At 43.8% G+C, this 12,855-nt stretch overlaps 1 protein-coding gene across 28 annotated transcripts in view; it reads right to left on the reverse strand.

Moving 5' to 3' along the window:
• The window catches only part of EIF4G3 (eukaryotic translation initiation factor 4 gamma 3), a 261,317-nt gene that overhangs the window by 41,615 nt on the left and 206,847 nt on the right, over positions 1-12,855 (reverse strand). For 26 of the 28 annotated variants that reach the window (XR_009552322.1, XR_009552324.1, XR_009552325.1 and 23 more), the window contains 3 exons: positions 6,024-6,118; positions 3,625-3,721; positions 218-335 (listed from right to left, as the gene is read on the reverse strand). Coding sequence is in view for 24 of the 28 variants with exons in the window: in XM_060200852.1 (XP_060056835.1) it covers positions 218-335; positions 3,625-3,721; positions 6,024-6,118 (310 nt within the window). In the remaining 4 variants the exon portion in view is untranslated. The remainder of the gene's footprint in view (positions 1-217; positions 336-3,624; positions 3,722-6,023; positions 6,119-12,855) is intronic. The other 2 variants (XM_060200833.1, XM_060200841.1) reach the window with 1 other exon arrangement.

Raw genomic sequence — 12,855 nt, forward strand, 5'->3', positions numbered from 1 at the left:
TCTTTGGGCGAAGCCTGCATTCTTATAAAACAAGTTCTTTACCAGACAACTAACCTTCCTTTATCCTCACCCCAAATCCATATAGAGGGATAACTCTCTTGATTTTAATGTACTAACAGGGACTGTGTTTGTGACAGAGAGGAGAAGGAGCACGCATGCAAGGGAAACACTGGCAAGCACAACAGTCTAGCATTAACACGGAGAGTGCTCTTCTCACCTGGTCAAGGTCCTCCTGGAATCAAACTCTAAAGGGATGGATGATGAAGACCCTGAGGGCGCTGGAGGTTGCAAAGCAGAGAATCTGTTTAAACTGGAAGCACTTGACCGTAAGGCATCTATAGATATTGAAGATTATGAGGAAAAAAATCATGACTAAAATGCACCTTTCAGTCTACCTGTCTCTGGAGTGGGGCCTGAGACACTTCCTACAAGACAAATAAACTAAGGACACTCTGCTGGTCCACATACTACATACACTCTTAGCAGCCAAGTGTTAGAAGGGATTTTTATGCAAAAGAGAAATCAGAGGGGCAAGAGGCTGCTCCCCCAGGAGAGTACATGCCTTACCATGCATGAGGCTTTGGGTTTGATTCAGCATAGCAAATGGGGGCACCATGTTGCCACCGAGGGAGCTCCACAGAAGGCAGAGTGGGGATACCATGTCTCTGCTCTCTGTCTATCTTGACCTCTCTCAATAATTGAAATTTCTGGCCAGTGAGGCTCTGAGTTCATCCTCTGCTGCTATAGAGAAAAAGCATTTCAAGGCACTAGGAGAAAGCTCCCACAGTAATGCGTGGCCCTGCTTTGCCCAGCAGCACACGGGAGCACTGTGCTGGGAGAATGTGATAACCACTACACTACGGAAACAATGAACACAGGAGCATTGTGAAAGGCCAGGAGGAAACACACTGATAGTGGAATAGTGCTGTGGGCCTCTCCTTCTCTCCCCACCCCTAAATCTGAAGTAAAAAGAATGAAAACAGCAGGCAGGGAGACAACATAAAGGTTAGGCAAATGGACTCTTATGCTTGAGGCTCCAAGGTCCCAGGTTCAATCCCCCACACCACCATAAACCGGAGTTGAGCAGTACTCTGGGTGAGGGGGTGGGGAGAAAAAAAGAAACGAATGACAAAAAATATCCTAGGAATACTGGAATCGCGAGGCCCCAGCATCAAGAAAGAAAAATAATCAAGAGATCTCTATTCATTATAACCATTTGCTTCTTTAAAAAACCAATTAACCGTTCTCAGTAGGACACCCAGGTGGAAGTGGTAAGCAGGAGAGAGACGTACAGGGCCACAACAATTTTACCCAAAGAGCCTCGGTTTCTTTATACCCCACACAGAAGTGAGACCATGTGGTATTGTCCTCCTCCTGAATTATTTCATTCAGTTTTTTCCACCCACACTGTAGCAAAGGGAGACTTCATTTCTTGTCATACATAAGTGAGTAGAATTTGAAAGAAGTAAAGAAATGGAACAAAATCAGAGAAAAACAAGCCCTTAGATTCCAAGTGCAGAACCAAGGTCATCTAGAGGGAAGAGCAAGGGTGGACAGATTGAAGAGTCGGTGGGAGCTGACTGGCGCTTTAGAGGAGGCTAAGGAAGAAGGGTGTATCTTCATCCCTAAAACATACTGCCTTGTAAATGTTACCTCAATAAAATGTAAATGGCGGGAGAAAAGACGCTCACTGGAGGCTGGAGATGGCAGGCCTGACCAACAATCAGGCCCTGGGTCTGAGCACAGCCACCTCAGAGACGTGCCGTGATTTGTATGCAGGAAGGTTGGTGGGACTCCATTCCATCAGGGTGGTCCTCTAGAGTCCTTTCCCCTCTCTGTTCTCTTCCTTCAAAGATGCGTAAGATAAACGCTTAGAGGGAGGCCACTTGGTGCTACCAGCTAGTGCAAGATGCTGGGTTCTTGACAATGTAGTAAAAAAAAAAAAAAGCTCCCTGTTGGAGCTCGGGCTCCCACGACCGGGAAGCTCACGTGCTCCATCTACCACCTCCCTCTCTTTTTCTGTCTGAAAAAGAAGCCCAAAATGGTGAAGCCATGGCTCGAACACACGTATAGGTGCCTGTTTTGAAAAGCTGACTTATCATTTCTGTGCGATCATGGTGTGCATCAAGTAAATTACAGAAGCTGGTTTTATGATTTGTAGAAAAAAAAAACAAAATCACTTTGTAGAAGGGAAATACAACAAGGAGTTAACACTGAAGGCGCGTTTTCTTCTCTTGGGCTTCAACTAGGCTATTAGCTATTAAGATGTGCTCATCAAAAATATTTTTGAGGACAGGGAAGACAGCATAATGGTTCTGCACAAGACTTTCATGCCTCAAGCTCTGAGGTGCCAAGCTGAATTCTTAGCAACACCATAAGCCCAAGTTGACCAATACTCTGGTATCTCTTTCTCTCTATATATATATTTCTCTGTGTCTCTCATTTTAAAAAAAGAATACACTGATGATTAAAAATAAAGAAATAAACAAACCCATAGCTTAGCAGGTAGAAAGTATCCACTACCACGTGGACAGCAGGAAGGGAAGTCCTGAGACACTGGAGTTCTGTACAAATGGGAGGCACCACATGAAAACTTTTTAAAATAAATCAACTTTTGGATTATGAGATTTTTATGTTGGATTATTATAATAAATTTGGGAAGTGAACTATAAGGCTATGAGTGAAGGAAAAAAATCTAACAGGAAAAGGGAAGAGCAAGGGGACACAGAGAGAAAGCGCTAGCTAGCTGTCATGGAGCCCTGCGTGGACCCAGGGCAGTGGCTCAGCTACACACCCCATGCAAGTGTGTGGCCTCCATGACTGCAGGTGGGAGGCCATGCTCGGTGGGGTCAGTGAGCAGCTTCTCTCTCACACCCACTGCAAGTGCTCCTGGGAGACTTGACCTCCCTCTACTTTCTCAACATAATGCAAGTTACTTGCAAAAAAAAAAAAGTTAATGTTTATAAAAATAGACATGGTTGGGGTAGACAGCATAATGGTTATGCAAAGAGACTCTCATGCATGAGGCTCTAAAGTCCCAGATTCAATCCCCCCGCATCACCATACGCAAGAGTTGAGCAGTGCTCTGGTAAAAAAATAAAAATAAAAAAATAAAAATAGACATGTCTATTATGATTAAACCATTTCAGTCCTAAGGTAAAAAAAAAAATCTCTTAAAATCTAGGTTTTGTCAACAATTAAAAATAAAGATTTTAATTCAATTTTTTCACAATTTCTTATAATTAAATATGTCTGGGTACTAATTTTCTTTTTCTTAGAAAAATATTTTTTCTAACTTGGGGTTACAGTAACCTTCCAACTATAAAGAGCACGGCTATAACAGCAGTGAAATCTGAAAGTTCAAAGATGTGACTGACCCAGCAAAACATACACACACACACACACACACACACACACACACACACACACACACACGTATTTGCTCTTTTAAAACTACCTAAGAATCTTTACTAAGAAAAGAAAATCATCAGAAAAACATAATTAAGTTACATCAGTCAACAAGTTTGGGCATCATCAATCCAAAGACCTTTCCCCCAAACGCACTAGGTGAGAGTGAGGGTGCTTGGCAAAGTGCTTCCTGACTGTGAGACTGTGCGCACTTACCTGCTGGCTCGCTGGCCTTGGCCCCGCCGCTGCTGCCCTTCCCCCAGCTGCCTGGCTGCGCTTTAGGTACCAGCTGGATTCTGTCGTCAATCGTGGGCTGCAGCAAAGTGAAAGGAACAGTCGAGAACAACAGTTCAGCTTCCATTTCCCAGGTGAGAGGCAGCAATGTCAGGAAGGAGATTTTGTTTGGGAAGCTGTTTAAGACACATCAACTGGAACCAGTCACATTCCAGTGGAATGCCTGTTGTCCTGAAGCACTTGCATGGACTCCAGCTTCCACAGAAACAGCTTAAAAACACCAGTTGTCAAGCTTGTAGTCAAGCCACTGTAGGGTGGTGTACCAGCTTTGCTAAATGTATTTCCCAATTATTTCTCTAAATACCATAATACCAATGATTAAAAAACAGGCAAATATTACAACACTAGCTCAACAATCTCTTCATATGATTGTCAGAATAAAAGTCAAAATAACACAAACATTTTGTAACTTAGCCAGGCTTCACAGAGCCTGAGGTTAGGGTGGGGTATAAGGAGGAACAGTGTGCTAGAAAGGGCCTGTGTCAGGGGGCTGGGCGGTGGCGCAGCAGGTTAAGCGCACATGGTGCCAAGCGCAAGGACTGGTGTAAGGGTCCCAGTTCGAGCCCTTGGCTCCCACTGACAGGGGGGTCAATTCACAAGCGGTGAAGCAGGTCTGCAGGTGTCTGTCTTTCTCTCCCCCCCTCTGTCTTGCCCTCCTCTCTCCATTTCTCTCTGTCCTATCCAACAATAACAACAATGAAAAAAAAAGGCAACAAAAGGGAAAAAATAGCCTCCAGGAGCAGTGGAACACCAAGCCCCAGCAATAACCCAGGAGGCAGAAAAAAGGGCCTGTGCATTATACCATGTGGCCACCCTGACACACAGCACTAGAAAGGGAGCAGCTTCCAAGCAGCTCTGACTTGGTCCTTCAGGCTCCATGAATAGAATTACAGTGATCATCAAAGGTATCACAACAGTTACAAGGTTCTTCTCTGTACAGAGTATTTCTGTACTCTGGCAATGCTGACAAGCATGTCATACAAGTCTCTACCGGTTAACAATGAATTTCTTAAATAGGTTTCAACCTTTCTAGGATACTTACACCAAGTAATTATTGTACAGGCATATTAAAGTAAACCATACACATCTCCCCCCACCCCAATATTAAGGAAACAGAGCCAGAGAAACATCTCTCTGAACAGACTCACGCTATGCAATGTGTATGGCCCAGGTTTGAGCCCTGGTGTTGTGATGACTTTCCCTCTTTTGCTCACTCTCTCCCTGTCTGTTTCTTTACCTGCACGAATAAAAGGGACCTGGAACAGTAGAATCATACACTCACAGATGCCAGTGCATGGACATGCGCGCGCACACACACGTAATATTGTAGGTTTGATATTAAGAACTGATTTCTTATAGTTTCCATGCACAGACAGTATTTTAAAATACACATACACAAATGTTATTATTATTTAAAAAATTTATTTTAATGAGAGAGACACCAGAACACTGCCCTGCTCTGGCTTATGGTGGTCCCAGGCTAAAACCTGAGGCCTCTGGGTCTCAGGCATGAAAGGTCAGTGTGCTCTCAGCTGTAAATGTTATTACTTAAGGACTGAGCTAATTTTCGAAGATGTCAAGACTGATGTTGGAGGAGTTCTTGTATTTTTTTTTTTTAGTAAAACAACACAAATGATTTATTAAGACAATGAAAATTCAATAAAATTATATAAAGTAAAAAGGGAGCAATATTTTCAAGAGCCACAATATATCTCCTCACAACTTTTTGTTAAATGAAGTTTTAACCAATTTTACATGCAGCAAAAAGATGGCATATCAAATCTTTACACAGAACACTTCTAGCAGGCCCTCCGTGATGTCTTAATTACTTTCATGGTTAGACTTAAGGAACCTAGCGGCTTTGTCACCAGAGCTCCCTAGTTCTAGGCTAGCTTGCAACTAACTGGGCTATGCATTTTAGGTATCATGTCTCTGATAGTCATCTAAATACTTTGAGACTTAACTTAGCCATTTCCTCTCTAGTAAACCTTTGAAGAAATAAGGTTATTGCTCAACTACCAGGAAATGTATGTAAGGACGCACTACGCAGAAAAGCATTCACATTAAAAAATCATCCCATAAAATGTTCACTATGCTTATTTGATATGATGAAGTGATTTTGAAAGTCATGTTTTGAGGCTGATGTAACTGATGTTTTTATTTTGTTTTGTTTGAAAGAGGGAATAGGATAGAGAATAGGGCACCACTCAGTCGTAAGCAGTGCTGGGAATAAAACTCGGGCCCTATGTATGAAATGAGCAGCTCCCACCTGCGGAGTCAGGAGTAGCTTCCACCTTGTGTATCTTCAACGTCACACTCACCTTAGTGATTTTCAGGAATTTTGAGGGGTCTAGCACACGACTACTCTTGGCCCCTTGTACAGTGTTCCAGCCTCCTTCATCCACTCTCGCAGCACCTGCCGGGAGAATAGAGTGAGCCAGTCTTGTCTGTCGCAAGAAAAGGGTGAGCAGTATCTTCAACTCGGCTGCACCAATCAAAACCAAGGAAGACAAAAGGAGTGAAGGCACCGTGGACAGCTTCTTCGACACTCACAGCACGGAACACATCAGACAAGGCAGCTGTTCCTTCTGTGTCTTCCAGGAAGCACTGCTGACAAAGAGGAAACCCCTGGGATAAATGAATAGGAAGCACTGCTGACAAAGAGGAAACCCCTGGGATAAATGAACAGAAAGTCTGTGCTAGATAAGGGAGGGTCAAATTTACACTTACAGAGCTAATGAACAGAATAGCTAGGATAAGTCAAAGGAAATTATTCCAAAGTTTACTTCCCTTAACAGTGCTCAGTAGGGGTGGGGGTGGGGGCCAGCGGTAGCACAGTGGGTTAAGCACGCTGCGGCTGCAAGGACTGGAGTAAGGACCCTGATTTGAGCCCTGGCTCCCCACCTGCTGGGGGGTCGCTTCACTCTGCAGGTGTCTTTCTCTCCTCTCTGTCTTCCCCTCCTCTCATGATTTCTCTCTGTCCTATCCAACAAAAATGACAGCAATAACAATACCAGTAACAACAACAAGGGCAACAAAAGGGAAAAAATGGCCTCCAGGAGCAGTGGATCTGTAGTGTAGACACCAAGCCCAAGCAATAACCCTGGAAACAAAATAATTAAAAAAAAGGTTTTTTTTAAAATAGTGCTCAGTAGGGGTGGGAGTAGTATTAATGGTTATGCAAAGAGGCTCTCATACCTGAGGCTGGTTCTAAAGTCTCAGGTTCAATCCCCCACACCACCATAAGCCAGAGCTGAACAGTGCTCTGGTTAAAATATATATATTGCTCAGTGATAGAAGTCTGCATCAATCAACTACATTCAAACCTATCTCTATACTTTCAGCTGTTCGGAAGGAAAAACTTGGCTGACTATTCTCTCATGCTGCATGCTAGGCTGCCAGTAAACTTTGCTGATCCCATTTTTGTGATCTCTAGCTGCCTGAGAACTACTGCCAGCTCACCATTTAATTAAGCCAGTAGCACCTGCTGCATTAGGATATATAGCTTCTAACAGGTAATGTGGCAGGCTTGAGCAAAGGGCTCACATGCCAGAGCTCAAATCCCAGGGCTGCAAATGCTTGGAGGAGTGTTCTGGTCCTTCTCTCTTCAACAGCATCAACTACAACAATAAACTTTCACTAGCTTCCCTGCTTCCATCCTTAGCAGTTTCTTAAATTGCTTTGTAAGCTGAGGCCTGTCATCTCCCTGTAGATAACACTTCTGACACTTCTCCATTTTACTCACTGAACGTCAAAGCTTAGAAAGAAATGGTCTGGGGAGTCGGGCTGTAGCGCAGCAGGTTAAGCGCAGGTGGCGCAAGGCACAAGGACCCGGCATAAGGATCCCGGTTCGAACCCCGGCTCCCCACCTGCAGGGGAGTCGCTTCACAGGCGGTGAAGCAGGTCTACAGGTGTCTATCTTTCTCTCCTCCTCTCTGTCTTCCCCTCCTCTCTCCATTTCTCTCTGTCCTATCCAACAACGATGACAACAACAATAATAACTACAACAATAAAACAACAAGGGCAACAAAAGGGAATAAATAAAATTAAAAAATATAAAAAAAAATTAAAAAAAAAAAAAAGAAATAAATGGTCTTTGGAATAGGGCACCAAATTAAAAACCCTGGGTTGAGGGTGAGGGTGGAGGTTTGGAATCAGGGGGCGGTGGGGTTGGGGGGAGGATGGGATGGGACACAGTTTTTGGTGGTGGGAATGGTGTTTATGTACACTCCTATTAATTTATAGTCATATAAATCACTATTTAATTAATATGGGAGGGGAAAAATGGATTGAATGCCTCAAACTTTTTAATGCACAGACCATAGCCTGAGTCTTTGATATACTGACTCTCTTAAAAGCTTAGACCAGGGAGAACAGAAGCAACCCGTGGCACAGCTACATCCAAATGATGTCAAAGGACATAAATTATGGTGATGCTGTGTATGATACAGCAAACCTGAACAAAGGGATTTTTCAAAGTTAACCCAATTGCCAAATAATATGATTATAGCAATAACTATTGCCTTCTTAAGCCCTAAGACAGTAGGAACCTCCCACTACCTCTATAGAGTCTATATTTCCCCAGTCCTGGAACCTCTAGAGTGGGGCTCATTTTCCTGAATGCTTCTCTCACTTCATACCAAATCATATCGTATCTGCTGATCCCAACCTAGTCAACGCAACAAGTACCACCTCAGCATGCTTCACTTCAGACTGTGTCCAGAGACGTCAGGCAGGGAATGTCAACCCTTCAGCCTCATTACTCGGGTGAGACCTTTCCTTTCATAGTATTCTCTAATTCCATTCCAGGTGGTTCACTTCCTAACAAAGTCCCAAAACATAAATATAGATCAGGTCCCATGAGATAGGGCATATGTTCACATGTATCCATAAAATTAGGGCAAAATATATACCTGAAAGCAAAAGTACACAATAGTCTGCAGTGAGTCAGTATGAAGTTCATAATGAAATAGTGTCTACTTAGACTTAGATACCCTCCTCACTACTTCCTATTACAGTTCTCTCACTCACACCAAAGCTATCCTTAGCAAAGCAAGGACTGCAAAAGCTGAATAAGGGCAAGAGACTGGCATACTTTAACGATGACTCTTTAGTCACTCTCAGGCCACCCCATCAGCTGGGGCCCTAGTGAGGGAGAGTCCTGGGATTCCCAAACTGACATGATGGGCCTAGGCCTTGAATAAATCCCTCTCTCCATTGTTACTGGTCATTTCTATCAGGAACAGCAAAACAGACCCCTTTGTGGGCTGCCATAGGACCTTACCCTCAACTTGAATCAACAATGGTAGAGAATGTTCTATCCTCCAAAGGGAGGATGGACAAATTACTCTACGCTACACCTGAGGAAGATGGGTTGTTATTGGGGCAGCATGGAACGTTCCTACTTATGACCACAGAATGGGAGCTCGGATCTACAAGGATGTAGAGGCCACATAGGCTCCTAAGCTGAATATGGACCCCAGATCACATCAAATTGATGGGATTTATAGTCAACAATATTTATACACTATTCCCATATTAGGGAGCTACTCTCTTCCCTGATCTAGCTTTCTGGTCCTTTTTCCGACCATGACATCATCTCCACAGGCAATAACTTGGATCTACCTACATATCAGATTTCAGGCTCAGGGGAAAAAAAACAACAAAAAAACTAGTATAGCCACAGACCCTTTGAAATTTAACTAAAATAGGCCTAATAGCTATCTGCAAAATGGAGACCCCCCCCCAACTCTTCATCTGCACTATTCCAGCCTTTATGTTCATGATTAGTCAACAACTTGTTTTATATGTTAACTCTCTTTTCAGCCACCAGGTTCCAAATGCTAGCATGATGCCAACCAGACTTCCCTGGACAGACAACCCACCAATGTGTCCTGGAGCTCCAATTCCCCAGAACCCCATAACACTAGGGAAAGAGAGAGGCAGGCTGGGATTATGGATCAACCTGTCAATACCCATGTTCAACGGGGAAGCAATTACAGAAGCCAGACCTTCCACCTTCTGCATCCCACAATGACCCTGGGTCCATACTCCCAGAGGGATAAAGAATAGGAAAGCTATCAGGGGAGGGGGTGGGATACAGAGTTTTGGTGGTGGGAATTGTGTGGAGTTGTACCTCTCGTATCCTATGGTTTTGTCAGTGTTTCCTTTTTATAAATATATTAAAATAAAAAAAGAAAAAGAAAGAAAGAAATGGTCTTTCTTTCTAAATCTGGTCCCCTGACAGATCCCACCTTCTGACACTCACCCCAGAAGCCCTCACATGTCTCCTGAAGTGAGCATTCCTCGAAAATGCTGCCACAGGGATTCTCTATCTATTATTTCCTTCTCCTGCAATCTCCTTTCTATAGATAGCCATGACTTGACTAACTCACTTTGCTTTACAGTTCTGTTCACACTGTGATAACTTACATAAGTTTCAAGTCACGACTTAGCATTACAACCTCTACCCACCAAAGTGTAGTGTTTCCTCCCCTCTGCTTTATTATTATGTTTTTCTGCATGAAATAAATTTAGCCAGCGATGTGGTTACACAACTACTGGGCTTTGTTTGTTTATTACAGGTGTCTTTCCCTCTCTGTCTTCCCCTCCTCTCCATTTCTCTCTGTCCTATCCAACAACGACAACATCAACAACAGTAACTACAACAACAATAAAAAAAAAAACAAGGGCAATAAAAGGGAAAATAAATAATAATAATAATAATAATTCTACAAAAAAAAAAGAAGAACTGAGACCTCAGAGTCCCAGGCCTGAAAGTCTTTTGCAGAAACATTATGCGATCTTCCTAGCTCCTCGTTTTTTCTATTTTTTTACCTTCTCTTCCTTTCCTTTTCTTTTTAATTTTATTAGTGACTTAATATTGGTTTACAAAATTATGAGATAACAGGGCAGTATAATTCTGCTCCATTCCCCCACCCCAGAGTTCTGTATCCCCAACATCACCAAGGTGTCCTAGAGCTCCGCTTCCCCAGAGCCCTGCCCCACTAGGGAAAGAGAGAGGCAGACTGGGAGTATAGATCCACCTGTCAACACCCATGTTCAGCGGGGAAGCAATGACAGAAGCCAGACCTTCCACCTTCTGCCTCCCACAATGACCCTGGGTCCATGCTCCCAGAGGGATAAAGACTAGGAAAGCTATCAGGGGAGGGGATGGGATACGGAGTTCTGGTGGTGGGAACTGTGTGGAGTTGTGCCTCTCGTATCCTATGGTTTTGTCAATGTTTCCTTTTTATAAATAAAAGAAACTATAGTAGTTCCCCAAGGTTCTAGATACAGGTTGACTGTTACTTCTGACTGTCTGTCTATATTTATATATCTATTTCCCATTTCCCCCCAATGGTCCTGTCTTCTCTTTCTTTTCAAGTCACACCTACACCTGGTTAATACTTCCAGATGTCCCTCCATTTTTCTCTTCTCTCTCTGGGTCCTGATGGAGTTGGGGTTCAGATGCCCTCTGGGCATCTTCCCCTGACATTTCTCCCCCTCTGGGAGGATGGACCCAAATTCCTTATGGGGAGCAGAAGGTGGGAGTCATGGGTTCTGTCATTGCTTCTCCACTGGACATGGGCGTTGGCAGGAGGGTCCATGACCCCAGTCTGTTTCTATCTTTCCCTAGTGGGGAGGTGAGGTTCTTTAGAATTTTGACCCAATTACATTTTGATCAGATCAGTCTTATTCCTTCCTTCTCTTCCAAACAGCTGCTACCAAAGGACCTAGTCAAATGGCTCTTCTTCAACCAAAGGTTTCTTTCAGTGGCAGGGAGGCAGTAGCTACACGGGTGGCTGTGTGCACACGGGTAGAATCTCCCATCTGCCAAACACTCTCAGCCCCAAGTTAGGTCCTTTTCCACCACGATGTCCCTTGACCAAGGTCCTCTCCTCCCCTCCTTACCTAGAGTCCTTCACTTTGATGTAACCCACCACACCCAGTTCTAATTTTTAAGTCTAATTTTTGTATGGCCTGTGAATGATACTAAACTGACTAAATGACAGGAGTTGGGCGGAGGCGCAGCGGGTTAAACACACGTGGTGTAAAGCACAAGGACCAGTGTAAAGATCCTGGTTCCAGCCCCCGGCTCCCCACCTGCAGGGGGGTTGCTTCGCAAGTGGTGAAGCAGGTCTGCAGGTGTCTGTCTTTCTCTCCCCCTCTCTGTCTTCCCCTCCTCTCTCCATTTCTCTCTGTCCTATCCAACAACGATGACATCAATAACAACAATAATAACTACAACAATAAAACAACAAGGGCAACAAAAGGGAATAAATAAATATTTTTAAAAAACTACAACAAAAAACTAACCAAATGACTATTGGCAGCAAAAAGGTCCTCACCCCTCCTCTGCACAGAGGGTGAAAAATAGGGATGGAGCGAGGAAGAAAGGCTTGGCACTGCTCCACAGCTCATGAAACATCCTGTCCCAGGGGCCTCCAGGTTCTAGGCTGGTTCTTGAACACGGCAGGGTGAGCTCTGCTGAGTGGCAACTGCCAATTCCTTCCTGTTTGTTTCTTCTCTCCCCAAAACTGAGCACACAGAATATGCTTAGTAAAGTCGTATTGATGGGTGGGGTAGATAGCATAACAGTATGCAGAGACTCTCATACCTGAGGCTCCTAAGTCCCAGGTTTAATCCCCACCCCCCTCCCCCACACCACTGTAAGCCAGAGCTGATCAGTGCTCTGGTAAAAAATAAAATAAAATAAAAAATAAAGTTTTATTGATTATTCACTTTGTCTTTACCAGAGTACTGCTAAATCTAACTTACGGAGGTGCTGTGGATGAACTAGGAGTTCAGAGCCTGGGGTGTGAAAGTCATTTGCATAACCACTGTGCATTCTCCCAAACCACACTATCAACTTTGACAGAGCAAATGATGACGTAACATGTTTAGTTCCTGTGTTCTTTTTTTTTTTTTTTTTAAATATTTATTCCCTTTTGTTGCCCTTGTTTCTTTTTTATTGTTGTAGTTACTATTGTCGTCGTTGTTGGATAGGAGCCGGGGGCTCCAACCGGGATCCTTCTGCTCGTCCCCGCGCTCTGCGCCACCTGCGCTTAGCCCGCTGCGCCACCGCCCGGCTCCCTACCTGTGTTCTTTTTTACTTTATCATCAGTTTCCAGATGAAACTTCCCCTAAGAA

This window comes from Erinaceus europaeus, chromosome 11, assembly GCF_950295315.1.
Source record: "Erinaceus europaeus chromosome 11, mEriEur2.1, whole genome shotgun sequence".
Lineage (NCBI taxonomy): Eukaryota > Metazoa > Chordata > Mammalia > Eulipotyphla > Erinaceidae > Erinaceus > Erinaceus europaeus.